This window comes from Anarrhichthys ocellatus, unplaced genomic scaffold (genome assembly GCF_004355925.1).
Source record: "Anarrhichthys ocellatus isolate YVR2014 unplaced genomic scaffold, GSC_Weel_1.0 scaffold128, whole genome shotgun sequence".
Classification (NCBI taxonomy): Eukaryota; Metazoa; Chordata; class Actinopteri; order Perciformes; family Anarhichadidae; genus Anarrhichthys; species Anarrhichthys ocellatus.
Genome location: NW_022280158.1, coordinates 134,814 through 136,110, shown reverse-complemented (window position 1 = coordinate 136,110; position 1,297 = coordinate 134,814). Strand labels below are relative to the sequence as shown.

The 1,297-nt window shown below is 46.4% G+C and overlaps 1 protein-coding gene across 1 annotated transcript in view; it reads right to left on the bottom strand.

Annotated features, from left to right (window-relative positions):
* hhla1 (HHLA1 neighbor of OC90) overlaps window positions 1-1,297 on the bottom strand; it is a 15,269-nt gene that overhangs the window by 5,826 nt on the left and 8,146 nt on the right. Inside the window, exon 12 of the mRNA XM_031877190.1 lies at window positions 850-1,086. Within this exon, the coding sequence (XP_031733050.1) occupies window positions 850-1,086 (237 nt within the window). The remainder of the gene's footprint in view (window positions 1-849; window positions 1,087-1,297) is intronic.

Genomic DNA, 1,297 nt, shown 5'->3' with positions numbered 1-1,297 from the left:
GGGGGCTACGCCTGCGTTACCATAGTGACTATCTTAGCCTCCTGCACAGCTCCCTCTCTCCTTCCCATACTCTAACACACACACACACACACACACACACACACACCTTTCCCCAGGCTGAAATTGAATCAGTATCCGTCGGTGTGTCCAGAAATGACAGTGAATGTATCTGATGTGATTACGGCGGTTTCTCTGAGAGCAGGTTCAGCTCTCAGAGTCACACACAGCAGAGCAGGCTGTGTATCTTAAGTCTGGGTCATGTATGACCATTGTGCTTCATATTCTCTCAGTCGCTCCATATCTCGTCTCCGTCCAACAGTCTCACCTGTGAATCATCTTGGAAGACACTAATAAAAAAATTTAAAAAATGTAATTTAGGTCCCGTTTCCTGATTAGAGCAGATTAGCAGAAGGAAAACAGTTATATATACATATTTAAAAGTGATTTCAAGCTTTAGAGACAGAAGTTGCACCGGCTGAGACTGACCCAGTGCATAAAGGGGGGTGACTGTGGCTCACTGGCTTAATACCACCACAGTACCTCACCAAACATCCATTAGAGGGGGGGTTATTTCGTTGAATATCTCGATCTGGTCTGCCTGACTCATCGACCCGTCATCTGGTTTGTGTAAGTTTGAATCTATGACCCCGACCATGGCTCTGAAATATCAGAAGCCTGGCTGTGCATTGATGAAGGCGCTGTCCGTGGTGCTGAAGTAGCAGATAGATTTGTTATCGTGACTTTTTTCTCTAAGCCTTTCTGTCAGTTTGGTCTTGGTTCTGTAACACTCTCTAAACTATATTGTCAATCCTCGAGTTAAAAATGAATTCATAAATAATATTGATTTACCTGGTTTTTCTGCTTCCACAGACTTGCTGGGTGTTGTAGTTCTCCTGCTTAGGGGCCCTGTAGTCCTTCGATCCACCGTGGATCCTGCTGTGGGACGGACAGTTAAAAGTCTTGTAGGATGAACTGTAGAAGTTGTGAGCTGGGTCGTTGTACTTTGCTGGTGTGTAGCTGTGATTGACCGGGTCAGACTAATAACTGGTACGAGTGTTGTGGGTTTGGTTGAAGCTGTGTTCAGTTCGGTTGCTGGAGCTCGTACTGTGGTTAGTTCAGCTCGTACTGTGGTTAGTTCAGCTCGTACTGTGGTTAGTTCAGCTCGTACTGTGGTTAGTTGCGCTCGTACGGTGGTTGGTGGAGCTCGTACTGTGGTTGGTCGAGCTTTTATGGTTGATGAAGCTGGTATTGTGGTTGGTGGCGCTCGTACAGTGGTTGGTGGCGCTCGTACAGTGGT